Source organism: Cupressus sempervirens, chromosome 4, assembly GCF_028749045.1.
Source record: "Cupressus sempervirens isolate cs-2001-9-10 chromosome 4, ASM2874904v1, whole genome shotgun sequence".
NCBI classification, from domain to species: Eukaryota; Viridiplantae; Streptophyta; class Pinopsida; order Cupressales; family Cupressaceae; genus Cupressus; species Cupressus sempervirens.
This window is the reverse complement of record NC_143121.1, coordinates 508,653,595-508,679,322: the sequence shown is the minus strand read 5'-3', so window position 1 is coordinate 508,679,322 and position 25,728 is coordinate 508,653,595. Positions and strand designations below refer to the sequence as shown.

The following is a 25,728-nucleotide window of genomic DNA, read 5'->3' as shown; positions in this document are numbered from 1 at the left end:
TTGGCAAAGGAGACTTGGACAAGTTGAATAATATTTATTAAGGAGCAGACAATGTAAAGAAAGCCAAACTCCAAACTCATTGGAGTGCATTTGAAAAGCCTTAAGAATGATGAAGAGATCGGCTCTTTCCTTTGATGAGTAGATGAAGTTGTCAATGCAATGAAATTCCTTGGTGAAGATGTGGAGGAGCAGTTTGTGGTGGAAAAGATTTTGAGATCCTTACCAATGAGATTTGATTCTAAAGTATCTGCAATTAAAGAGAAGAAGGACTTAGACACGCTAACAAAAGATGAATTACACATGATTCTTACTATTTATGAAATGAGAGTTGGAGGCAAAGAACCTACGAAGGAAATAGTGTTCAAAGCATTCAAGAAAGAGAAGTGTAAAAAGAATGGTTTCAGCAAAAGCTCGAGTAGTAAATCAAATGAAGTAGAGGCATACATTAAGAGAAAGTTGAAAAAGGGTAATGGAAAGTACAAAGGAAAATGCCCTTTGAGTGTTTCAATTGTGGAAAAGTGGGACATTATGCATCAAAATGCCCTCTAAACTACAATGCCCCCATTAATGATGAAGTTGAAGAATATATAAAGTAAAAAGGAAAGAAGCATACTAAGCACAATCATAAGAAGAAGTTTTATAAGCCAAAAAACATTTAAAACTCAAAGAAAGAAAGCAGCTGCTCAGAAGAGAGCGATGATGAATACCAAAGTGATGATGTTGAAGATGAGATACTCTTTTTGGCTGTAATTAATGAGCAAAAAGAAGATGTAGATGAGGCATGCAACAAGGATGAAGGTATTGCTGAGGCAAGTAGTGAAGATGAAGATGTTGATGAGGCATGTAGTGATGAACAAGAGATTAAAGAGTCATCTAATGAGAATGATGAGGTAGATGTCATGGAAGAGTTGCACCATGCATACAAACAAGATAAGAAACTAAAAAGGAAAGTCACTAAGTATAAGATGCAGATTAAAGAAATTTAAGAATCTCTTGAAGATACAAAGACTCAATTAGATGAAGCCAAACAAGTTAATACTGTAAAAAGATTTTAAATATAAAAGAACAAGATTATGCCAAATTAAATTAAGAAATTGAAAGGTTGAAAAAGGACCTAGAGGAAAGCGATATCAAATTAAATTATAGTCTCAAATTTGAAAAGAGCTTTGAAATTCTAACAAATACCATTGATAGTCAAAGACCATCCACAAGCAAGATGGGAGTAGGTTATGAAGGAGAGGCAAACAAACAAAGATCATACATAGAAAGGCTTTGTCAAGGAAGGAAACAATATGCCAGATACATTCACAAGATTTTGAGGAGATGAACTTAAAAAGGATTATAGAAAGCAAGGATATAAACATAGACCTCAACCCAACTTTTTATGGATATTTCCTAAGTTGCACAGGTACCTCCCCTCCCCCAGTACACTGGACCCAGGAAAGTTCGAACCGGTTCGAAGTTCGAATCCGGTTCGAACTTGGTTTGACTAGGGTGCGATTTTTGCACTCTTGGTTCAAACTAGGTTCGAACTCGGGCAAACCACCTTGAAATTTTCGAACTTAGTTCGAACTTGCAGCTAAGATGAATCATTTTTATGAGATTCTATTATTATTGTGATGAAGGTTTACTTATGAGTTTTGTATATCAAGACTCAGTTTTTGTGTAACACTCTTGGATTTCTTCACATTCTGCTATCTGTTTTATACTTCATAGTACACAGCTTGCTTCAATATTATATGTAATGCAGCAAGTGTAGATTTGATCTTTATAATAGCTTATGGAACAAGGATCACTGTGGTAGAAAATTTTATACTTAACTATTCCTAATGCTGCTTTGAATCTTAAGAATTGTTTTTTTTTGTTTTTGTTTTTAATTTACACAATATATAATTCTTTTGATGATGCTATTAGTCCGATTCATAGGAGTGTTTGGATTTTCTTGTCACTCAGTTGTGTAAATGCTATTGCTGTAAAGGTATAATTTTACATATATCGTTTCCAATAACTATATGATATATGGGACTGGATGCAGCAAGATAGGGATTAGTGAAGACAAAGGAGAGGCAAAGGGAACTGGGTGGCAAAATAAAGCATGGATATCTTTAAAACTTTATAAAAACAATGAATTCTAGGGTGTGTTTAGGTTCTTAGTGTGGTTGGTGTTTTAAAGTTTTTGTTGTTTAAACTTTAAATGTGTTTATGCTACTATACTACATTCTAATTTTAACTCATGCTTCATAAAAACGTATATATATATTTAAATTTTTTTACATGTTTTTGTACTAACAAAACCAAATGTACCCAAACCCCTTTCCAAAATTTTGTTGAACTTGCGAACCAGTTCTCAAACTTCGAACTTGGAATTGAACCCGAACCGGCAACTTAGGATATTTCTATTCACATAATTATTTTCGTCACAAGGTGAATGCAAAACACATATGACAAATGCTTATGGATTGAGAAGCAGAAATTATAATCCATAGTTGAACTAAAATAGTGTATGGTATAAGTGCAACAATTATGGGCATATAGCAAAACACTGGAGACTTGAAGTTGGAGAAACACATAGAGATGTTAAGCAACATGATGATCACAAAGGAAAAACTATAAAAAGTTTGGAGAAAGAACATAATAAATGAGGAGAAGAAAGTGCAAGTGCTACTTGCAGTTCATACATCTCCTAGTTGAAAGGAGAAGCGTAGATTTAGGGGGAGATACAAATGAGAGTTTTTTTAAACCCTTGGAGAAAAGAGTAAGATAAGTTGATCACATTAAGAAGACGGCTAGCTTATTGCATTGATGTCAAAGTTTTGAGAAAGATCTTCACAGGAGCAGATACATGAATTCTTTAAATTCCTTGTTTTGTTTTCTAGTCAGCTGCACGAGGCAGAAAACAATATTTAACACCCCATTTTATTTTTTATACACACACACACACACACGCATATATATTTATATTTATTTATTTATATATTTGAAATAGTTAAAGTTAATGAAATGCTAATAAGGGCACATGTTAGCATTTAATTAAGAAATGTATGATTAGTCTCATTTATTAGGGAGGGACATTGCATAAGCTATAAAACTGTAAAATGTGAAGAAACCATTATTGTATTAGGGGCTCAAAGAGGTGCTGCTGAAGAATGACTGCATGGGTACATGAATGCCAACCTAATCAAGAGAATCAGAATGTATGCAAAAGAATGCAAAATACAAGCTAGGTAGTGAGGTGGCAAATCCAGGACTAAGTCTTTTTCATATGCTTACAAACATGAAACAAAGGTGTTTCTAAAGTGTTAGGGGGAATGGCCGAGAGTTGTAAAGTGAAGGCATGTGACCAAATAATAATTGGTGAGATGATTTGAGCTCTTGAAAAATCTTAAATGCCATTCTTGAGAAATAGTTGTGATTGGCTTTTGGCTCCATCAAGTGTCTTTGTTCCTGAAAATCATATATCTTTCTTTTTTGCTTCTAGAATGGCTGCAGTACGTAATAGTATTAGCAAGAATAATTGGTACAGCAATGATTGCTTATACAGAGCATTTTTTGTATTGCAAATCCAGCAGAAATTATTTCAGAGATGGGTATTAAAACTTTGCTAGATATCAGTGATTTAACATGGTGGATAAGTGAGCGATAGCATCATTATGGTTGTAACCTATATAGCTTATAAAGGTAATCTTTGCCTGCAAGTGAACAATAAATGTACTGTCATTAATTATTACTCATTTTGGATTCTTTATTGTTGCTGATCTGAAGTAAATCAGGACAATTGAATATGGCGCCCACTTCAAAATCAGCCTTTGGAATGCTCTTTAATACAGTCCGATAGAATCTGCACTAATCGATTGGCTTTTCCAAGGGTCTGCATGTGGTCCAAGTATGACATTGAACCACAGTTCTGGAATAATCAACAAGAAATTCTTGGGCAATGCAGAGTGGAAGCTGTCCACCTGTCCAAATATGCTTCTCCCAAACTCCAGCTGTAGTTCAAGTTGGCCTCTGAATGCCTATCATTTCCTTAAAAACAAATTCACTGCACTAATGCAGCGTTTTTGGGAAGTACTGCTGAGTGTGGCAATGGCTATAAAACATCTTCTGTTTATACTTTAAACCCAGTGTCTTCAACCCCTTGTTGAGGGTTTTAAAGTTGTTTATGGAATAAAGGCAACTTTAGTGTGTGAAGCGACAAGCTGTTATCAATGATGTGTGGATGTAGGTCTATTGTTACAGTCAAGAACAAGTCACTTAACTTCTTCTCTGGGCCAGTAAGATATCATTCTGAAATGGAACACTTCCAAGACGATAAATCCCTTCTTCCTAATCCCTGCTGTTGGGTTTCACAGGAGTTTTTATGCATATCTGAATGGAGTTTTTAAAAATAGGCTGTCCTGAATATTATAGGGACATACAACACTTTTGCTTCGAAAATTCCATTTTATTCTTTGAGAAATGCCAAATGGTGTTTTTTCCTAAAAGAAATAAACTTGTACAAGAAAGTCTTGCAAGTCACACTTCTTTATGATATGGACATTCATCCATAATGATTTAATTGCTGTTGTGAAGTGGAGCCTAATCAGACTCAGAGGTTTATTTGGCATGGTTTCCCCCCAGATTATTTCTACGGGGGTCAAGGGGTAGCGCCCCTGCGGGGTCCTAGGGCAGCGCCCCAGGTGCACTTCCTTATATTGTAAAAGGCCTTAGGCTACTATTTTTCTATTATTCTAGCCCTGATTTTGTAAGCGGCAAAAAGCTTGTATAAAAAGGGCTTAGGGTTAAGGATTTTCATAAGGTGTGATGCGAAAATTGGTTCTTGCGGCAGTATTGAGTTGTAAGGGATTACGGATTATAATCATGTTGTAATCACTGGGTAATAATGATATTGCACTTGCTGTTGGTGGACGTCACCTAGGGATTGGGTGAACCATGTTAAATCTTGGTGTCTTGTGTTCTCTTATGTGTGATCTATTATTTTTTGATATTGGTTATATTTGCATGTAACTGTTATTTCTGTCTGCGATTAATCCTAATAAGTGGTATCAGAGCCAGGTCATCGTTTTTTTTAATATTTAGCCTGATTGTCATCGTTTTTTTTTAATGATCTTCTGTAGGAAGGTCTTACAGTTGAGTGGGAGCGATGACAGACAAGGGTAAGCTGAGGGTTGATAAATTTAATGGGCAAAACTTTAAGTTATGGAAAATGCAAATGGAGGACTATCTTTATCAGAAGGATTTATGGAAGCCGTTGGAAGAAAAAATCAAGAATCAGGGATCTATGACAAATGACAATTGGTATCTTTTAGACATAAAGGCACTTGGAAGCATTCGATTATGCCTGGCACCATCGGTGGCATTTAATATTACAAAGGCGAAGATGACAAAAGAGTCGATGCAAACCCTAACAAAATTATATGAAAAGCCCTCCGCTTCAAACAAGGTATTTCTCATGAAGCGTTTATTTAGTATGAAGATGACAGAAGGTGGATCTGTTGTAGATCATTTAAATGAGTTTAATACTATTACTAGTTAGTAATCTTTTGTGGGTATTAATTTCGATAAAGAAATTAGGGCTCTCTTGATTTTTTTGTTTTTTGCCTAAAAGCTAGAATGGCTTGGTAATGGTTGTGACTTGTGAGTAATTCTGTTTCTGGATCTAATACCCTAAAATATGATGATGCGATTGGTGTTATTTTGAGTGAGGAAACTCATAGGAAATGTCAGGTGGATCTACATCAGGAAGTGCTTTGAATGCACAAAGTAGAGGCAAAAGGATTGAGAAAGGAAATAATTCTGGAAATCGTGGGAAATCAAGAGGAAAGTCAAGGGGGAAGAGGTCTCAATCCAGAGGATCGAGAGATTGCTAGTACTGTGGAAAAACATGGCATAAGAAGAATGATTGCTGGACTGGAAAAAAACAATGGAGATAAACCAAAAGGGAACAAGAAGGCAAATGTGGTAAAGTAACAAATCCGAAGAGGACGCTTTGCTTCTGTCTTTAGAAAGTGTTGATGATTCATGGGTTTTAGATTCTGGTGCTTCATTTCGTGCTACACCTCATAGAGGTTATTTTATTGATTATGTCCAAGGGGATTTTGGGCTTGTTTATTTGGGTTATAATGAACTCTGTTAGATTGTTGGAAAAGGGAAAAGTTAAGATTAAGTTGTAGAATGAGAATTATTGGCTACTACATGAGGTAAGACATGTTCCAAGGTTGAGTAGGAATTTAATTTCAGCAGGGCAACTTGGTGATGAGGGTTGTGTAGTTACTTTTAATGATAAAAATTGGAAGGTTTCAAAAGGTTCCCTTGTACTAGCAAAAGGTGTGAAAGTAGGCACCTTATATCTTTGTACAAGTCATATTATTCCTTCTATTTTGATTGTTTCAGAGAAAAATGAATGTTCAAGAACAGTCGTTGCAGTTGAGCAGGGAGAACAAATAGCTGCTGTAGATTTTGATATAGTGCTGTGGCACAATAGAGTTAGACACGTGTGAGAAAGGTATGAAAGTACTTCACTCAAAGAAAGTATTACCAGGTCTGAAATGTGTTAATATAGATTTCTGTGAATGTTGTGTGTATGGAAAACAAAAGAGAGTGAGTTTTGAGAAGATTGAAAAGGAAAATAAAAGTGAGAAATTAGAGCTTGTGCATACAGATGTATGGGGACCAGCTCAGGTATCTTCCCTTGGTGGCTCTCATTATTATGTTACATTTATTGATGATGCAACTAGAAAAAGTATGGGTTTATTTTCTTAGATAGAAATTTGATGTATTTTTAATTTTTAAGAAATGGAAATGCTTGGTTGAAAATGAGACTGGAAAGAAATTAAAATGTCTCAGATCTGATAATGGTGGTGAGTATTGCAGTCATGAATTTGAAGATTATTGCTCCACTAATGGTATTTGTAGACAGAAAACTGTTCCAAGGACTCCATAGGAAAATGGAGTGGCTAAACGCATGAATAAGACTATAATGGAGTGTGCAAAGAGCATGAAGTTGCATGCAGGGTTGCCCTTAAACATGTGGGCGGAAGTTGTCAATATTGCTATATATTTGATTAATAGAGGTCTCTCTACTCCTTTGGGTTGTGGTATTCCAGAGAAAGCATGGACTGGTAAGAAGGTGAGTTATTCTTTTCTCAAAACTTTCGGTTGTGAAGCATTTTTAAATATAGATTCTGAAAATAGAACCAAGCTGGAAGCTAAGTCAAAGAAATGTGCATTTGTTGGATATGGCATTAATGAATTTGGTTATAGGCTTTGGGATTTTGAAAATCGTAAAATTGTAAGAAGCAGGGACCTTATATTCAATGAGAAAGTATTGTACAAAGATTTGTTGCAACAACATGAGAAGAAAGAAAATGATTATGTAGTACTGGATGATACTCCAAAAGCTAATGTTCTAGCAATTCCTCATGATCTGCAACAATCGCAACAACAAAGACTACACACTCTAGTGAATGTTAAATGGTCAACAAGGATAAGTAGACCTCCAAAAAGATTTTCTCCTTCTTTGTATTCTATTTTACTTACTGATGCTGGTGAACCTGAATGTTATGATGAAGTTGTGCATGTGGATACAAAGACTCAGTGGAAATTTGTAATGAAAGACGAAATGTACTCTTTGCTGAAAAAGAAGACATGAGATTTATGCAAGTTGCCTGTAGGTAAAAAACTTTACAGAATAATTGGTTTACAGGTTGAAAGAAGAGGATGGAGGTAAGAAACGATTTAAAGCCAGGTTAGTTGTAAAAGGATTTGCACGGAAAAAGGGCATTGATTTTGATGAGATATTCTCTCCTGTTGTTAAAATGACTTCTTTTCGCATTGTTTTAAGTATTGTGGCTATTGAAGATTTGCATTTGGAGCAGCATGATGTTAAAACAACCTTCCTTCATGGTGATTTGGATTAAGAGATATATATGGCACAGCCATAGGAATTTGAGGTCAAAGGTAATGACAACTTAGTGTGTAGATTGAAGAAAAGTTTATATGGCTTGAAGCAAGCACCTTGGCAGTGGTATCTGAAATTTGACAGGTTTATGCATGAGCATGGATATATTAGGTGTTGTTCATATCATTGTATTTATTTTAAGAGGTTGGATGATGACAACTACATTATTTTATGTTTATATGTTGATGATATGCTTGTAGCCGGGTCTAACATGGATCACATTAAGGGGCTGAAACGCTAGTTAGCAAATGCATTTGCTATGAAGGATTTGGGGGCAACAAAGCAAATCCTTGGTATGAAGATTTTTAGAGATGGGAAGAACAAGAAATTGACATTATTGTAATGTCTCCACTATAGCAGTTGTCCGGTTGTGTGACTGTTAGCCTTTTATTTTATTTTATTTTATTTATCCCACATTGCTTGTGAAAAGTGGTCGACCCTATGAAGTAGGAATAAAAGGAGAGCTTGTGGCTATTGTTAGGCAGGTTGAATATGAGAAGAAATTGGATGCATGAGTTATGAATCTGTTCTTGGCATTAGAGGACATTTATCCTCTCTTGTGACATTCTAGACGTCATTCCCTTGGGGTTTGGCCTTTGAAATTCATTTCTATTAGCTTCATTAACAGGCAACTTGGATGCATTTCCAACTACAGGCGGAGTGGGTGTTTGCTCATACCGTTCTCATTCCTTGTCCCATACTTATGCCATTGTGGAGGAATGTTTTTATGAGGGTCTTGGATTGATTGAAGGCAATTTTACTGTACCAGCACTATAGTGTGACACTATTCATATTACTGTAGCAACAAGTTGGGAAATCATGACTGGAATAACATGTTATAATGCTGGAGTAATTAGTGAGTTGGAAAGTTTTCTATGTATTTGATTTTATTAGCTTGAAAACTAATATTATTTCAATAGTAGTTCAATCTTCAGTTTTACATAAATTCCTTCTTGTTCATGTTATGTGGTTTCAAATCTATGCAAAGACATTAAAATCACTATCAATAGTTGTTTTGGTTTTTTGGGCATTTCTAGGCTGCCCATTACAGTGGTATCAGAGCTGTAAGTCTTGCCATCCTGTGGAGGTCTTATAGAGAATTTGGGATAGTTGGATAAAGGGAAAAGTGTTTGACAAAATGTCAAAACACTAAAATCAGAAATTAAAAGGGCTAAGCATTTATGTTTGAGCATGTGACAGGGGCTTTATAATTTCCCCAATACCAGAGCAAGACAAAGTAGGAGTTCAGACTTGCAGAGCAAATAGTTCAGTTCATCCATGCAAAGGGACATACAATCCAGTCATACAGACATAGAGGAGATATTTTTTGAACAAGACAACAGTATGGGTGACCGAGATGACAGAGATACAGGACTAGGTGGAGGCAAGAATATTGGTCCAGTTCAGGAGGAGGTAATGTTCAGATGGATATTGGGTACATTAGAGGAGGGTCAATGTATGCAACAGGAGTAGAATAGGCGAATGGATATGATGTTGCCACTTATGGCTAGAGAGATGAGCGTCAATATTAATCCAGGTGATTCCAACAATGGAAACAATAACAATGTGGGAAACAATAACAATTGGGGCAATGATAATAATAGAGGCCGAGGCAATAGCGACGGTCCTGAGAATAACAGTAATGGTAATAATGGACATGGCAACAATGAGAATGAGGCTGATAATTTTAGACATGTTGCACGCTCAGCTTGAATAGCGAGCTCGAGACCTCTTCTACCCACTTTCCCACCCAGAGATTTGGTTCAACCAGTTAATGAACTGCAGATTACCGAGTTACAAGATCAGTTGAGGAGGGACTAGGAGGCTAGTGGACTGGAGTTTTAGGCAGATATTTCCCTTAGAGATTATATGGACTTGAGGATGAAACAATGCCCAGATTAGGAGGGAGAAATCAAAACTTTTAGTTGAGAAAGAAAGTTGGGAAACTTTCTTTACCTTATTATGATGCTTTGGGGAAGATGACTGCACGAGCTTGGGTGCAAAAGATAGATACATACTTCTAGCTGAATCCTATACTTGAGGAGGAGGCTATCAAGTATGCGGCTATTCATTTGGATGGTCCAGCGCATGAGTGATGGCACCATGGCATGGTAACTCTGGGACATGATCAGGTCACATCTTACGAGGAGTTCACTGAGAGACTCATAGGGAGATTTGATACCAAAGATCCCGAGTTACAGTTTAAGGAGTTGGCACAACTTAAGCAGTGGGGATTAGTTAAGACATGTATCAGTGAATTTCAGAGGTTAGTTGTGTTGGTCACAGAGATTTCAGAGAGGAGATTATTAGTGTTGTTTATGGATGGACTTTCAGATCCCTTGAGGGGTTGGGTCAAGGGGGCATGACCCAACTACATTATAGGAGGCTACTGAGAAGGCTCGTCACTTAGCACCTTCTTTTAGAGCAGATTTCAGCATAGGGATTCATATATGAAAAAGGACAAGGAGAAGGAGAAAAAATCTTTTCACAAGGATGCTCAGCCAAAAAGGGATAATAAGTTGGATAATGACACCCTAAATGAGTTGAGGAAGAAGAAGCTATGTTTTCATTGCACAGAGCCTTGGGACTTATCTCATAAGTGTTCTCTCAAGGCTAAGGCAAATCAAATGTAGTATTTCTTAGCAGAGGAGTCACAATCAAAGAGGGAGGATAAACACTTTGACTCATATGAGGATAGCACTATAGAGGAGAGCAACATTCTTGAAGATGAGAAGTCATTGGCACGATTAATGGGGGCTCAGAAGGCAATCACATTTAAGGTTAGGGGTACTATCCAGGGGCAGAAGTGATCTCACTCATTGACATTGGGGCTATATATAATTTCATAGATGCACAATTGGTAGCCTAGAGAGGTTTGCAGACCGAGGAGCACGTCGGGTTTAGAGTCATGGTAGCTAATGGTGATAAATTATTATGCACTCGGAAGATATCTTCACATCAAATTTGGAGATGGCTGAGTTGGAGGATGAGTTCTATGTAGTAGACATGGGAGACTATCATGTCATCCTCAACATGACATGGATGGCCTCTCTAGTCGAGTTCACACTGAACCTAGCAAAATTGGAGATAAGGTTTCAGCACGAGGGCAAAACTATTGTACTTAGAGGACTTTTAGATGGGAGCTGTAATCTCTTTGAGGAGAATGCAGAAACTGTTTCGGCATGATGATGTAGAGTGGGCGATAGAGTGTTTTATTAGGCCAGCCTCATAGGAACTACAGGTGAATAGTCATCCAATAGATATGCATGAGATACTTCATAGGCATGCTAAATTTTTTGGTGAGATTCCGCATTGGGTTCCTCTTGACAGAGGGATGGAGCATGTTATTGAACTCGAGGAGGGAGCCAAATCAGTTATGATTATTGCCTATCGTCATCCTAAGAAACACAAGGATGAGATAGAAAAGGCAATTAAGGATTTGTTGGAGATGGGGCATATCAGGCCTAGTAAGAGCCCCTTTGCTTCAACAGTAATATTGGTAAAAAAGAAGGATGGGACAATGCACATGTGCATCGATTATAAGACATTAAATAAGAAGACCATTAAGAATAGATATCCCATCCCACAGATAGATGAGCTGCATGGTGCATGCATTTTTACGGAGATTGATTTACGGTCAAGGTATCGTCAGATCAGGATGAGGGTGGAGGACATTGAGAAGACAACTTTCTAGTGTCACTATGGCCACTTCGAGTTTTTGGTTATGCCATTTGGGCTAACCAATGCCCCTGCTACTACATTCCAGAGTTGCATGAATCAGGTATGCAGGGGGTAGCTTAGGAGATTTGTCCTGATTTACTTTGATGAAATTTTGGTATTTAGTAAGACTTGGGAGGAGCATTTACAACATCTTGAGATGATGTTGACCATTTTGGAGAGAGAGTCACTATATGCCAAGGAATCTAAGTGTGAGTTTGGGTTGACTGAGCTACCATACCTTGGGCAAATCATCAACGCAGATGGAGTTCGAGTAGATCCGGAAAAGATTAGAGCTATTGTTGATTGGCCTACTCCGACGAACCTTACACAACTTAAGGGGTTCCTTGGTCTCTACGGGTTTTATAGGAGATTTATTAAGGGATTTTCACAGACCACTGCACCCTTGACAGACCTTACTAGGAAAGCGGCCTTCGCATGGACAGGGGCAGCTTAAAGATGCTTTAATCATTTCACACGGCCATTTGAGCTTCATTGTGATGGGATTGGGGCAGTCTTGATGCAGGGGAAGCATCCCATTGCTTTTGAGGGTAGGAAACTCTGTGGAGTGGAGAGGAGCTATTCCATCTATGATCAGGAGATGTTGGCTATTATGCATGCATTGGCCATGTTTCGGTCCTACCTAGTTGGGGGGAAGTTTGTTATCAAGATTGATCACAACAACATCAAATACTTCATGAGTCAGCGTGATTTGAATGATAGACAACAGAAGTGGATTACGAAGTTGCAGGTTTATGACTTTGACATAGAGTTTGTCAAAGGTAAGAAGAATGTGGTGGCAGATGCTTTATCTTGGAGACCTCATATTTGTGCTCTAGCTGGGATTATAGGAGATTGCAGAAATAAGGTTATGGCAGAGTATGTGAGGGACACTTGGGCTTTTGGAGTGATTGCAGGCACCATAAAGGACGATCGTTATGTGGTGATGGACTGATTGATCAAGTTCCAGGTTAGGATATATTTGATTCCTTCATCACAATTTAGGGAGGTAAGAATGAAGGCATTTCATGATGCATCTACAACTAGACATCCAGGGGTCTTTAAGACCTACAGGCAGATCTGTGAGTAGTTCATATGGAAAGGGCTTAAGGATGATGTTTAGAAGCATGTTAGGGAGTGTGCAGTTTGTCAACAAAATAAGGTAGAGCACACATATCGTGTAGGGCTGTTATAACCTTTGCCCATTCCAGATAGGAAATGGGAAAGTATCTCTATGGACTTCATCACTGGGTTACCACGAGTATAGGGTTTTGATTGCATCTATGTGTTAGTTGATCGGCTGATGAAGTTTGCTCACTTCTTTGCTATTCCATCCACTTACACAGCAACACAGGTGGCCGATCTTTTCTTCAGTTTGATATTTAGGTTACATGGGCTACATAGTTTCATTGTCAATGATCCGGATAGTAAATTAATGAGTGCTTTTTGGCAAGAATTGTTTGGGTTGTGTGGTACAGATCTTACACCTAGCACTAGTTATCATCCACAGACAGATGGGCAGACAGAGATTGTGAATAAATGGGTGGAAGGATATATGAGGAAGTATGTGACTGCACAACAGAGGGCTTGGGTCAAATGGCTACATATGGGAGAGTACTGTTATAACACCACTTATCATATGTCCATCAAGATGACTCCATTCATGGCACTGTACGGTTATGAAGCACCTAATTTCATGGATTTGGTTTGGGGGATAGTAGAGTGCCCAAAGCAAAAAACTTCTTGTAGGATAGTCAGGATATTTTGAGGGTGTTCAAGGAGAATATACAGCAAGCCCAAAATCAGCAAATTTTTTATGTTGACCAGCATCGGATAGAGCGTAGCTATGAGGTTGGGGATATGGTTTACTTTAGGCTACAACCATATAAACAATCATCACTCAAGAAGAGCAGAGTAAAGAAGTTAAAGCCTAGGTTTTATGGGCACTACACAATGATTCGTAGGGTGGGCGAGGTTGCCTAGGAGATTGAGGTTCTAGAGGGTAGTTGGGTTCATAATGTGTTTCATGTGTCGAGGCTTAAGAAAGCCATCAGTTAGAGAGTTGTGCCTTTTGCAGATTTGCCACCATTAGATGAAGAGGGGAAGCTCGTATTGATTGCTGAGGCTATTTTGGATACCAAGGAGAGGACTCTGCAAAACAAGGTGATTAAAGAATATTTAATTAGATGGAGAGACCTGCCAGAGGAAGATGCTACTTGGGAGAGTGAGTAGGTATTACAGCAAATAGGATTGAGGTTGCTTGTGGACAACCAATTTTGAGGGGGGCAGATTGTAATGTCTCCACTTCAGTAGTTGTCCGGTTGTGTGACCGTTAGCCTTTTATTTAATTGAATTTATCCCACATTGCTTGTGAAAAGTGGTTGATACTATGAAGTAGGAATAAAAGGAGAGCTTGTGGCTATTGTTAGGCAGGTTGAATATGAGAAGAAATTGGATGCGTGAGTTATGGATCTGTTCTTGGCATTATAAGACGTCTATCCTCTCTTGTGACATTCTAGACGTCATTCCCTGGTGGGGTTTGGCCTTTGGAATTCATTGCTATTAGCTTCATTAACAGGCAGGTTGGGCTCATTTCCAGCTATAGGCGGATTGGGTGTTTGCTCATACCATTCTCATTCCTTATCCAATACTTATGCCATTGTGGAGGAATGTTTTTATGAGGGTCTTGGACTGATTGAAGGCAGTTTTTCCTATACCAGCACTGTAGTGCGACACTATTCATATTATTGTAGCAACAAGTTGGGAAATCATGACTGGAATAACATGTTATAATGCTGGAGTAATTAGTGAGTTGGAAAGTTTGCTATGTATTTGATTTTATTAGCTTGAAAACTAATATTATTTCAATAGTACTTCAATCTTCAGTTTTGCATAAATTTATTCTTGTTCATGTTATGTGGTTTCAAATCTATGCAAAGACATTAAAATCACTATCAACAGTTGGTTCGGTTTTTTGGGCATTTCTAGGGTGCCCATTACAATTATCTTAGGCTGATTATATTGAAAAGGTGTTACAACGAGTCTCTGTGGAGAATGCTAAAGCTATCAACACATCTTTACTTGGTCATTTGAAGTTGACTAAGAAGCTGTATCCAAAGACAAAAGAAGAAGAGGAGGATAAGATGTCCAAGGTACCTTATGCTTCAGCGATAGGAAGCTTGATGTATGCTATGGTATGTACAAGGCCAGATACTACACATGTAGTGGGAGTTGTTAGCAGGCATATGAGTCATCTAGGAATTGAGCATTGGAATGCAGTTAAATGGATTTTCAAATATTTGAAAGGAACTTCCGCTAAGTGTTTACGTTTTGGGGGCTCTACTATTGATTTAAAAGGATAGGTTGACTTAGATTTGGTAGGGGATATTGATACCAGGCGGAGTACTACAGGTTAAGTATTTACTATTGGTGGAGCACCTGTGAGCTGGGTTTCTAGATTACAGAACGTTAATGCTTTGTTCACTACAGAGGTCGACTATGTTGCTGCTATAGAGGCAACCAAGGAGATGATATGGCTTTTGTTCTTCTTGGAAGAATTGGGACACCCTCAGAAGGATAATTATTTGTTTACAGATAGTCAGAGTGCCATTCATCTTATAAAGAATTCAGCTTTGCATTCAAAGACAAAACACATACAGTTGCGGTACCATTTCATTCGGTTAGTTTTGGATGATGGACAGTTAAAGTTGGAGAAGATACATGCAAATGACAATCTAGAAAATATGTTTACAAAGGTAGTGACAAGGGAGAAGCTGAACTCCTCTTCAACTTCGGTTGGTCTTCTCGACTAAATAGAATAAAAGAACAACAGAGTCCAGGGTAGTTTGATATTCCAGTGGGAGTGATAGGTTTAGTAGTGCTATGATCAGTCTCCAAGTGGGAGGTTACTGTTGTGGAGCTTGATTAGTCACCAAGTGGGAGATTGTTGTGACATGGAGCCTAATTAGACTCAGAGGTTTATTCAGTGTGGTTTCCCTCCAGATTATTTCTATGGGGGTTTGGGGGTAGTGCCCCCAAGACGGGGTTAAGGGGTAGCGACCCAGATGCTTTCTTTGTCGCAGTACAGGGTGGGGTCCAGTGGGGGTTTTCGGAAGCCAAAAATGACCTTATATTGTAAAAGGCGTTGGCTACTATTTTTCTATTATTCTAGCCCTAATTTTGTAAGCGGCAAAATGCTTGTATAAAAAGGGCTTAGGGTTAAGAATTTTCATAAGGTGTGATGCAAAAATTGGTTTTTGCGGCAGTATTGAGCTATAAGGGATTACAAATTGTAATAAGGTTGTAATCTGGATAATGATAATATTGGACTTGTTGTTGGTAGATGTAGCCCAGGTATTGAGTGAACCACGTTAAATCTTGGCGTCTTGTGTTCTTTTATGTGCGATCTATTATTTTCTGATATTGGTTATATTTGCATGTAATTGCTATTTCTGTCTGGGGTTAATCCTAACAATTGCAAGAACAAGCATATGGTGGGTGCTGAAATTAAAACTTTGTGACTCTTAATATGATTTTAGATATTTGTCATGTCCCCAGTCTAGCTCAGTCTAACAGAGACATGTGAGTCAGCTTATTATGGGGTCTTGTAGGCTGACAGGGTTGGATAGAGACCCAGTATGGTTATTCAGTGTTGGGGACTGGGTTTTCTGGTGGGTATTGATCAGTTGGGTGACTTTCCTTGTTTTTAGGAGGCAATTCCTACATTTATGGGGTTCATTCCTACTTTTTAGGAGGTATAATCATGCCCAGGGCTGGGTTTCCATGAGATGACCCTTTGGGTTCAGTTTCAAAGGGATAGGGCTTGTTTCCTAAATTTTAGGAGCATCCCTAGATTTTAGGGATGAGACTGCCAGTGGATCCTTGATTTCCGACTTCAGTCACAGACAGGTGACAGGATGATTTTATGGTTTGTGATGTCAGTTGGGCAGTTTGTGGCTATTTGGGTTATATTTTTAATATTTCCTAAGTTAGCGTTTAATATTTAAATAAGGCTAAGTTAATAGCCATTTTGGAGTAATAAGGGAATTTTGGCCTCATCTGGATGCGTATCCCATGTTATGATAGCTCGTTGGAAAGGTCTTGAAATTCTCTAAATCTTCCTCTTTGGTCTCAAGGCAATTCGGTGAACGGATTTATTACTATGGTGGAAAAGGTCATTTTCTAGTGACATGGTCACTTTAAAATAAGATTTAATTCATTTTTTATAGCCAACGCCAATTGGGGGTCACTATGGGGTTCGAATTGCTTTGCAAGGGGTTATAAGGAGATGGGCGCCATTTCTCATGATTATGCATATTTTTCAAACACTTCTTTTCAGATTTGCTCTGCTTGAGCGATTTGCATTCTGGGACGCAAACCCCAGGGTAATTGCTGGCTGGGACGTAACCCTCAGTAGCATTGGGTATTGGTTTGTCAGTAGTTTCAACAGTATTCAGGAGGAAGGTAGATGCCACTTCAACTTGGGCCTACAGTTTGTTTTGTTGGGTATGTTCTTTGGCGTATGGGAGGTGAATTCTAGCAGCCGTACACTGCCATTTCTTGCAGCCGTACTCTGTCATTTGCAGCACTTGGATGCATAGAATAATCAGTTACTCAGCAGCAGATTCTTGCATCTTATCAGCCCGTTTTCATCAGCCAGTTGTGGCGTCATTGTTAGAGTAAATGTACTGGATCTTTTATTTGGCTCTATAATTCAGAGATCTGCCTGGTATGATTTGTATCAACTCTGACTTTACTGCATATTGTTATTTATTTTTTTCAAACTCTTTTCTTGCCATTTGCTACTTCTCATTTCTATGTGGAATAATCATCAAAAACACAAAAACAAACAAACTCTTCTGCATTTCCGTCTAGTTCTACAAGAAAACATTAATAAACAGGAAAAAACAAAAAAATAAAATAAATCCACAGAAGATTTGCAGCAGAGATCCATCAGGGATCTTTCAATATTTGTTGTCTTATGTGAATCCCACCATTGATAATTTTTTTCTTGTATTCTAGCCTTGGCTGATAGAAGGTTTGTATTTCGAAAGGTCTTCTAACTAAAAATGTGAATTTCTAAATTGCCAGTGAAAAAACTTTGTAACTCTTAGATTTCATTACGCTCAAAATTCTATTTCAAAATAATCAGCATCCCTTTTTAGTCTTTTAATATGATGTTATTACCATCTATGCTCGTTTTTACTAAATGAATGATCTTAATTTTTGACAAATGTTTTGAGAGATGGCTACCATATCTGTTTTATTTTACTTGTGGTCTATCATACTGTTTAAACTTTTATACGTACCTAAGACAAAAATAATCCTGAATTATGTTCCAACGGGATGGTTCTTAGATAGATTTTATGAAACAAATATTTTATTTCATAGGTATTTTGGAAATGCATGTAGATTCACAGATATCTTTCTTATAGGTCTTTTCTGCAGTGGAAGATCAGATTTGTCGAAAGCTTTTGACAAGAAAGATAAGCAGTTTGGTAGGTCTAGGTATGCAGCTATTGGAACCCATTTGGTGCTTAAGTGTTATGTTTCTACAAATTTTTATTGTTCGGAATTTTTCAATTCAAAAAATGCAATATTATGTTACTGCGGAGTATTTTCTTGTTCTGTCTGTTTTATTCAGTTTCTGTTTATCTCGAGATGTAATACAGGATGCACTATAGATAACACTTGTCTGACATGTAATGGTAATCATAAATTTTGTTATTTTATCTAGTTTTATATTTTTTCAGTTCCACTTATGTATGTTTATGCTTATGGTTGATGTTACTCATCAGCTTCTCTTTCTTTAAAAAGTTATCTTGCATTGTTTGTATTTTAAATACAGATATCTTGTCATAGAATAAGTGACTCTTAAATTTTTAACCACAAGGAAAATTTTTAGTTTATATTTTTCCTTGACTTCACCTAAAATTTAATGGGCCCTACCATTTTATAGGTTGTCTGGTTTCATCAATGGCACACCTCACAAATAAATTTTCTTTCAGATTAAGCTTTTTGTAGAGTGGTGAGAGAGGTTTGGCTTGTTTTCCCTTGTTTTCGGAATTTGTTAGCATCTCTCTTCCAGGTTATGCATTATTTGGAAACTTAAGCTTTTGAAGTGTTCGCATGCATGCTTTGTCTCTGTCTATCTCCCTTCCTGGCCCTTTTTGGTACTATTAGATATATTGATGCTGGGTACAGCTAAATCTAGATTTTTTTAATCTAATAGCCCATTCACATATCCATTTAGGATCATTTGTTCTATTAAATGGTTTCTAATCTGTTTTCACTCCGTACTTTTAAAATCTTTTGTTGAAATTTTACTGCTATACTTGAAGCTGGATATTTTTTATTTGTTCTTCTTGCTAGAACTAGTGTTTTGCTGGTCTTTTACTTTAATTCATCAAATGCATATTGATGGAGCCCAGAACCTCCATTCTAATCACTCTCATCATGAAGTAATGAGTGACATTATGAATCACATTACAATAATTAAATGCGATTGTATCCTTTTTCAGATAGGAGTATGGAAGACTTGGAGAGTTGTTCTCTATATGGTCCACCTAATCTTGTGCAGTCGGACATGATGAAAGATACTGTAATTGTAAATGGCCAAGGAAATACAACCTCTTGGAAGATGTGCAAACTTGTGTTAGATTACGGTGACTGATCGGGAAAGTACTGTACATACTTCATAAATAGTGGGGTTTAGGGCATCGCCCCGAAATTTTTTTTTGGGCCGTGGCCGACATGGTAGCCAACATATTATGGCTAACATATGGCCGACATGTTATAACCCTAAAGCGGTTTAATACTTGTATAAAAGGGCTTAGGGTTGGGTATTTTTCATTATGTTGTGATGCGAAATTGGTTCTTGCGGCGGTATTGAGCTGTAAGGGATTACGGATTGTAATCAGGTTGTAATCACTGGATTGTAATAAGATTGGACTTGCTGTTTGGTGGACGTAGCCCAGGGATTGGGTGAACCACGTTAAATCTTGGTGCCTTGTGTTCATTTCTGTGTGATCTATTATTTTTTAGTTATTGGTTATATTTGCATGTAGTTTTTTATTTCTTTCCATGGTTTATCCTAACAAGTGGTATCAGAGCGAGGTTGTCTTTCAGTTATCCTCTGCAGGAAATTCTCACGGTTGAGTGGGAGCGATGGCAGATGAGGGTAAGCTGAGGGTTGACAGGTTTAATGGGTAGAACTTCCAGTTATGGAAGATGCAAATGGAAGACTATCTATATCAAAAGGATTTATGGAAGCCGTTGGAAGGCAAAGCCAAGAATCAGGGAACTATGTCAGAGGTTGAATTGGATCTTTTGGACAGAAAGGCACTCGGAAGCATTCGGTTATGGTTGGCACCATCAGTGGCATTTAAAATTACAAAAGCAAAGACGACAGAAGATTTGATGAAAACCCTAGCGACACTGTATGAAAAGCCCTCCGCTTCAAACAAGATATTTCTCATGAAGCGTTTATTTAATATGAAAATGGCAGAAGGTGGATCTGTTGCAAATCATTTAAATGAGTTTAATCCTATTACTAGTCAGTTATCTTCTGTGGGTATCAATTTTGATGAAGAAATTAGGGCTCTCTTGATTTTGTGTTCTTTGCCTGAAAGCTGGAATGGCTTGGTAATAGCGGTGAGTAATTCTGTTCCTGGATCTAGTACCTTAAAATATGATGATGTGATCGGTGTTATTTTAAGTGAGAAAACTCATAGAAAATCCTCGGGTGGATCTACATCAGGAAGCGCTTTGAATGCACAAAGCAGGGGTAGAACAACTGAGAGAGGAAATAACTCTGGAAATCGTGGAAAATCAAGAGGAAAGTCAAAGGGGAGGAGGTCTCAATCGAGAGGACCAAATGATTGCTGGTACTGTGGGAAACCAGGGCACAAAAAGAAAGATTACTGGAATCGAAAGAAAAATGAAGGAGATAAATCAGATGGAGACAAGGAGGCAAATGTGGTAAGTAACAAATCCGAAGAGGATGCTTTACTTTTATCTTTAGAGAGTGTTGATGATTCATGGGTTTTAGATTCTGGTGCTTCATTTCATGCTATACCTCATAGAGGTTATTTCATTGATTATGTCCAAGGGGATTTTGGGCTTGTTTATTTGGGGGATAACGAACCCTGTCAGATTGTTGGAAAGGGAAAAATTAAGATTAAGTTGCAGAATGGGAATCATTGGCTACTACATGAGGTAAGACATGTTCCAAAACTAAGTAGGAATTTAATTTCAGCAGGGCAACTCGGTGATGAGGGTTGTGTAGTTACTTTTAATGATAAAAATTGGAAGGTTTCAAAAGGTTCTCTTGTAGTAGCAAAAGGTGTGAAAGTAGGCACCTTATATCTTTGTACAGGTCATATCGTTCCTTCTACTTTAATTGTTTCAGAGAAAAATGAATGTTTAGGAACAATTGCTGCAGTTGAGCAGGGAGAACAAATAGCTGCTGTAGATTCTGATACAGCGCTGTGGCACAATAGACTTGGGCACATGAGTGAGAAAGGTATGAAAGTACTTCATTCAAAGAAAGTTTTACTAGGTCTAAAATGTGTGAATATGGATTTGTGTGAAAGTTGTGTGTATGGACAACAAAAGAGAGTGAGTTTTGTAAAGACTGGGAAGGAAAACAAAAAGGAAAAATTAGAGCTTGTGCATACAGATGTATGGGGACCAGCTCAGGTATCTTCCCTTGGTGGCTCTCATTATTATGTTACATTTATTGATGACGCAACTAGAAAAGTATGAGTTTATTTCCTTAGATAGAAATCTGATGTATTTCAAACTTTTAAGAAATGGAAATGCTTGGTTGAAAATGAGACTGGTAAGAAATTAAAATGTCTCAGATCTGATAATGGTGGTGAGTATTGCAGTCATGAATTTGAAGATTATTGCTCCACTAATGGTATTCGTAGACAAAAAACTGTTCCAAGGACTCCACAGGAAAATGGAGTGGCTGAACGCATGAACAGGACTATAATGGAGCATGCAAGGAGCATGAGGTTGCATGCTGGGTTGCCCTTACACATGTGGGCGGAGGCTGTCAATACTGTAGTATATTTGATTAATAGAGGTCCCTCTACTCCTTTGGGCTGTGGTATTCCAGAGGAAGCATGAACTGGTAAGAAGGTGAGTTATTCTTTTCTCAAGACTTTCGGTTGTGAAGCTTTTGTTCATATAGACTCTGAAAATAGAACCAAGCTAGAAGCTAAATCAAAGAAATGTGTCTTTGTTGGATATGGCATTAATGCATTTGGTTATAGGCTTTGGGATTTTGAAAATCTTAAAATTGTTAGAAGTCGGGATGTCATATTCAATGAGAAAGTGTTGTACAAAGATCTGTTGCAGCAACATAAGAAAGAAGATGATTATGTAGTGCTGGATGATACTCCCAAAGCTGATGTTCCAGCCATTCCTCATGATGTGCAACAACTGCAACAACAAATACCACACACACCAGTGAATGTTAGACGGTCAACAAGGCAAATTAGACCTCCACAAAGGTTTTCTACCTCTTTGTATTCTATTTTACTTACTGATGCTGGTGAACTTGAAAGTTATGATGAAGCTGTGCAGGTGAATACTAAGATTCAGTGGGAGTCTGCAATGAAAGATGAAATGGACTCTTTGCTGAAAAATAAGACATGGGATTTGTGCAAGTTGCCTGTAGGTAAAAAGGCTTTACAGAATAAGTGGGTTTACAGGTTGAAAGAAGAGGAAGGAGGTAAGAAAAGATTTAAGGCCAGGTTAGTTGTAAAAGGATTTGCACAGAATAAGGGAATTGATTTTGATGAGATATTTTCTCCTGTTGTTAAAATGACTTCTATTCGTACTGTTTTAAGTCTTGTGGCTATTGAAGATTTGCATTTAGAGCAGATGGATGTTAAAACAACCTTTCTTCATGGTGATTTGGATGAAGAAATATATATGGCTCAGCCACAGGGTTTTGAGGTCAAAGGTAAGGAGAACTTAGTGTGCAAATTGAAGAAAAGTTTATATGGATTGAAGCAAGCACCTCGGCAATGGTATTTGAAATTTGACAGTTTTATGCATGAGCATGGATATAACAGGTGTCATTCAGATTACTGTGTTTATTTTAAGAGGTTGGATGATGATAGCTACATTATTTTATGTTTATATGTTGATGATATGCTTGTAGTTGGGTCTAACATGGATCATATTAAGGGGTTGAAACGCCAGTTAGCACATGCATTTGCTATGAAGGATTTGGGGGCAGCAAAACAAATCCTTGGTATGAAGATTTGCAGAGATAGGAAGAACAGAACATTGACGCTATCTCAAGCTGATTATATTGAGAAGGTGTTGCAACGTTTCTCTATGGAGAATGCTAAAGCTGTCAACACACCTTTACCCAGTCATTTGAAATTGACTAAGGAAATGTGTCCCAAGACATAGGAAGAGGAGGATAAGATGTCCAAGGTACCCTATGCTTCAGCTGTAGGAAGCTTGATGTATGCTATGGTATGCACTAGGCCAGATATTGCACATGCAGTGGGAGTCATTAGCAAGTATATGAGTCATCCAGGATTTGAGCATTGCAATGCTGTCAAGTGGATTCTTAGATATTTGAGAGGAACATCCAATAAGTGTTTACACTTTGGGGGCTCTACTACTGATTTACAGGGCTATGTTGACTCAGATTTGGCTGGGGATATTGATACCAGGCGGAGTACTACAGGTTATGTCTTTACTGTTGGTGGGGCAGCTGTGAGCTGGGTTTCTAGGTTACAGAAGATTAATGCTCTATCCACTACAGAGGCAGAGTATGTTGCTGCTACAGAGGCAGCCAAGGAGATGATATGGCTTCAGTTCTTCTTGGAAGAATTGGGACATCCTCAGAAGGATAATTATTTGTTCACAGATAGTCAAAGTGCCATTCATCTTGCTAAGAATTCAACTCTGCATTCTAAGACCAAACACATACAGTTGCGGTACCATTTCATTCGGTCAGTTTTGGAGGATGGACAGTTAAAGCTGGAGAAGATACATACCAATGACAATCCAACAGATATGTTGACAAAGGTTGTAACAAGGGAGAAGCTGAACTCCTCTCCAACTTTGGTTGGTCTTTTCGACTGAACATGAATAAAAGAACAGTAGAGTCCAGGGTGGTTTGATCCAGTGGGAGCCCCATGTGGTAGTGGTATTGCTACAGGATCAGTCTCCATGTGGGAGATTTTTGTTTAGTGCGGAGCCTGATCAGTCCCCAAGTGGGAGATTGTTAGATTATGGTGACTGATCAAGTACTGTACATACTTCATAAATAGTGGAGTTCAGGGCATCGCCCCAAAATTTTTTTTTGGGACGTGGCCAACATGGTAGCCAACATATTATGGCCGACATATGGCTGACATGTTATAACCCTAAAGCGGTTTAATACTTGTATAAAAGGGCTTAGGGTTGGGTATTTTTCATTATGGTGTGATGCGAAATTGGTTTTTGCGGCGATATTGAGCTGTAAGGGATTACGGATTGTAATCAGGTTGTAATCACTGGATTGTAATAAGATCGGACTTGCTGTTTGGTGGACGTAGCCCAGGGATTGGGTGAACCACGTTAAATCTTGGTGCCTTGTGTTCATTTCTGTGTGATCTATTATTTTTTAGTTATTGGTTATATTTGCATGTAGTTTTTTATTTTTGTCCGTGGTTTATCCTAACAACTTGCTCCAGAGAAAATGTATTAATTGCTTCATGGGATGGTACTGGATATGCTATGAATATCAAATCTCGCAACATTAACTGGTCATTCTCATCTGGCTCCTCGCTTTCATATTACCAAGCATTTTCTTATGAAAATGACAATGCTACTGTGCTTATTGGCGGAGAGCCTGCACTGGGCTACTTGGATGTGAAAGAGGATCAATTCTTATTTTGTGGAAAAGACTGGAACTTGATTGCCTATGATAAGCATTCTGGAACAAAGATTCTTCCAAAGACACCAGTAGAACTCGTTCATAGTACACCTCAAATGTTGTCAGATGGATCTCTTATTCAAGTCTCTAAAACCATGACAACATTTCTTCTTGATGCCAAGATTGGAAAAGTTATCCAAGGATACAATTCAGGAGGTCCAGCAGCCACAGATGAGATGAAAATGTTCTTCCGTGATAATCTGTGGCGTCAAATGAAAACAGTGACAACATTAATGAACCCGGTCCTGTGGATTTAGTAGATATTGATCCTTTCCTCATCACACAGACAGATTATCATCTGTCATCATATGCAATTACAGGAAGGCCACAATGGAATGTGGGCATTGATGAAATTAGTGCTGTTAGCATTGGTTTTTCTAGGCCAACGTCAGAATTGATTGGCAGTTCACCAGTTACTTTGACACATCAAATAAAGATCAAATTTTATCAACCACTTCATTTTCAGAATGAACTAGGAAGTGATGAAGAAAAACTAAGGCAAATTTGTGTCAAGCATTAGTATCCTCTAAAGTCTCAAATGGAATCTGTGTGTGTGACTATGAAAGTGTATGTACCATGTGTTGGGCATGTATTTGATGGATATAGCGGAGCACGTGGGAGCCCATAGATGGTTAAAAAGACATCCTTACCGTCCCTGCCTGAAAGTAACGACTATAGTTCATGGAGTGTTGTGGAACAAATATTGAAATCCTATTTAAATTCTCCATTCTCCATACTCGAGAGGCAATCTACCAAAGCGGGAATCCTTCACACGTCAACACAGAGATGTAGTCCAAAATCACGTGGTGTTGAAATCCAGATGGCAATACTTTACTGACATAGGAGGAGAGTGAGTGCAACCAAGCCACCATTTTTATAGAGTGACGGCTTCAGAAGCTTACGCTTGGAATAGCATTGTCCAGGAAACACGCAATCCTTGCATCCGGAAACCTTTCAGAAGTTATCATGGATGTTTGTAGAAGAAAAGTTGTGTTTATTTGGTCACGAAAGTAGTTCTCCTTATTGGGAATACCAAAATACGAAATAGTCATACATAATTGTCTTAACTTTGTATTTTTGTGGCAGGAAGAACTGTAATAAA

At 38.0% G+C, this 25,728-nt stretch overlaps 1 protein-coding gene across 1 annotated transcript in view; it reads left to right on the top strand.

Moving 5' to 3' along the window:
- The window catches only part of LOC149562172 (ATP-dependent Clp protease proteolytic subunit-related protein 2, chloroplastic-like), a 174,288-nt gene that overhangs the window by 37,487 nt on the left and 111,073 nt on the right, over positions 1-25,728 (top strand). The window contains exon 3 of the mRNA XM_089825702.1: positions 18,109-18,181. Within this exon, the coding sequence (XP_089681828.1) occupies positions 18,109-18,181 (73 nt within the window). The remainder of the gene's footprint in view (positions 1-18,108; positions 18,182-25,728) is intronic.